At 47.6% G+C, this 674-nt stretch overlaps 1 protein-coding gene across 1 annotated transcript; it reads left to right on the top strand.

The window, feature by feature from the left end:
- The first annotated feature begins 225 nt into the window (after positions 1-225).
- LOC109489184 (60S ribosomal protein L38-like) lies at positions 226-438 on the top strand. The gene has a single exon (XM_034648678.1). The coding sequence runs from the start codon at positions 226-228 to the stop codon at positions 436-438; it is 213 nt and encodes a 70-aa protein (XP_034504569.1).
- Positions 439-674: the final 236 nt, after the last annotated feature.

Below are 674 nucleotides of genomic sequence, written 5' to 3' on the forward strand. Positions count from 1 at the left end.
CAGGCCCCTACCCAATCACTACCCTGACCCCCCAACACCGGGGTTTGAGCTTCAACTAAAAATCAAGAAAGATATTTCTATTCCCCCTACCATCAGTTCACTGACTCAGAGTCCAAAAGGAGGTAACAACCACTTTTGTGTCCTCCCTTCTTGCCTCTCTCCTGGAGGTGCTGGCTACACGTTCCCTTGCACCCTCTGCCCCCGGCTCCAAACCCCCTCCCAACCATGCCTTGCAAAACTGAAGAAATCAAGGACTTTCTGCTCAGAGTCAGGCAAAAGGATGCCAAATCTGTCAAGATCAAGAAAAATAAGGACAATGTGAAGTTTAAAGTCCAATGCAGCAGATGCCTTTATACCTTGGTCATCACATACGAAGTAAAGACAGAAAAACTGAAGCAGGCCCTACCCCCAAGTTCGGCAGTGAAGGAGATGATATGAACCTGGCACAATGATTCAAACTGCATTAACATTTAAAATGAAAAAAAAATGTAACAACCAGAGAAAAAGGCAGCTGCCCTCTATGCTCCCTTGAGGGCTTCTCTCTGTGCCAAGTACACTATCACACAAGCCTCTCCTTCCCTACTCTACTCCCCCAAATCTCTGGCCCAGGCAGAGACTGCAAATGGCAGGCAGTGCTGGGTGGTGAGTATGTGTGCAGAGTTGCAAGAAGATGT

This window comes from Ailuropoda melanoleuca, chromosome 20 (genome assembly GCF_002007445.2).
Source record: "Ailuropoda melanoleuca isolate Jingjing chromosome 20, ASM200744v2, whole genome shotgun sequence".
Taxonomy (NCBI): domain Eukaryota; kingdom Metazoa; phylum Chordata; class Mammalia; order Carnivora; family Ursidae; genus Ailuropoda; species Ailuropoda melanoleuca.

Coding starts and splice junctions, on each gene's coding strand:
- LOC109489184 (XM_034648678.1), top strand. CDS start 226: ATGCCTTGCAAAACTGAAGAAATCAAGGACTTTCTGCTCAGAGTCAGG.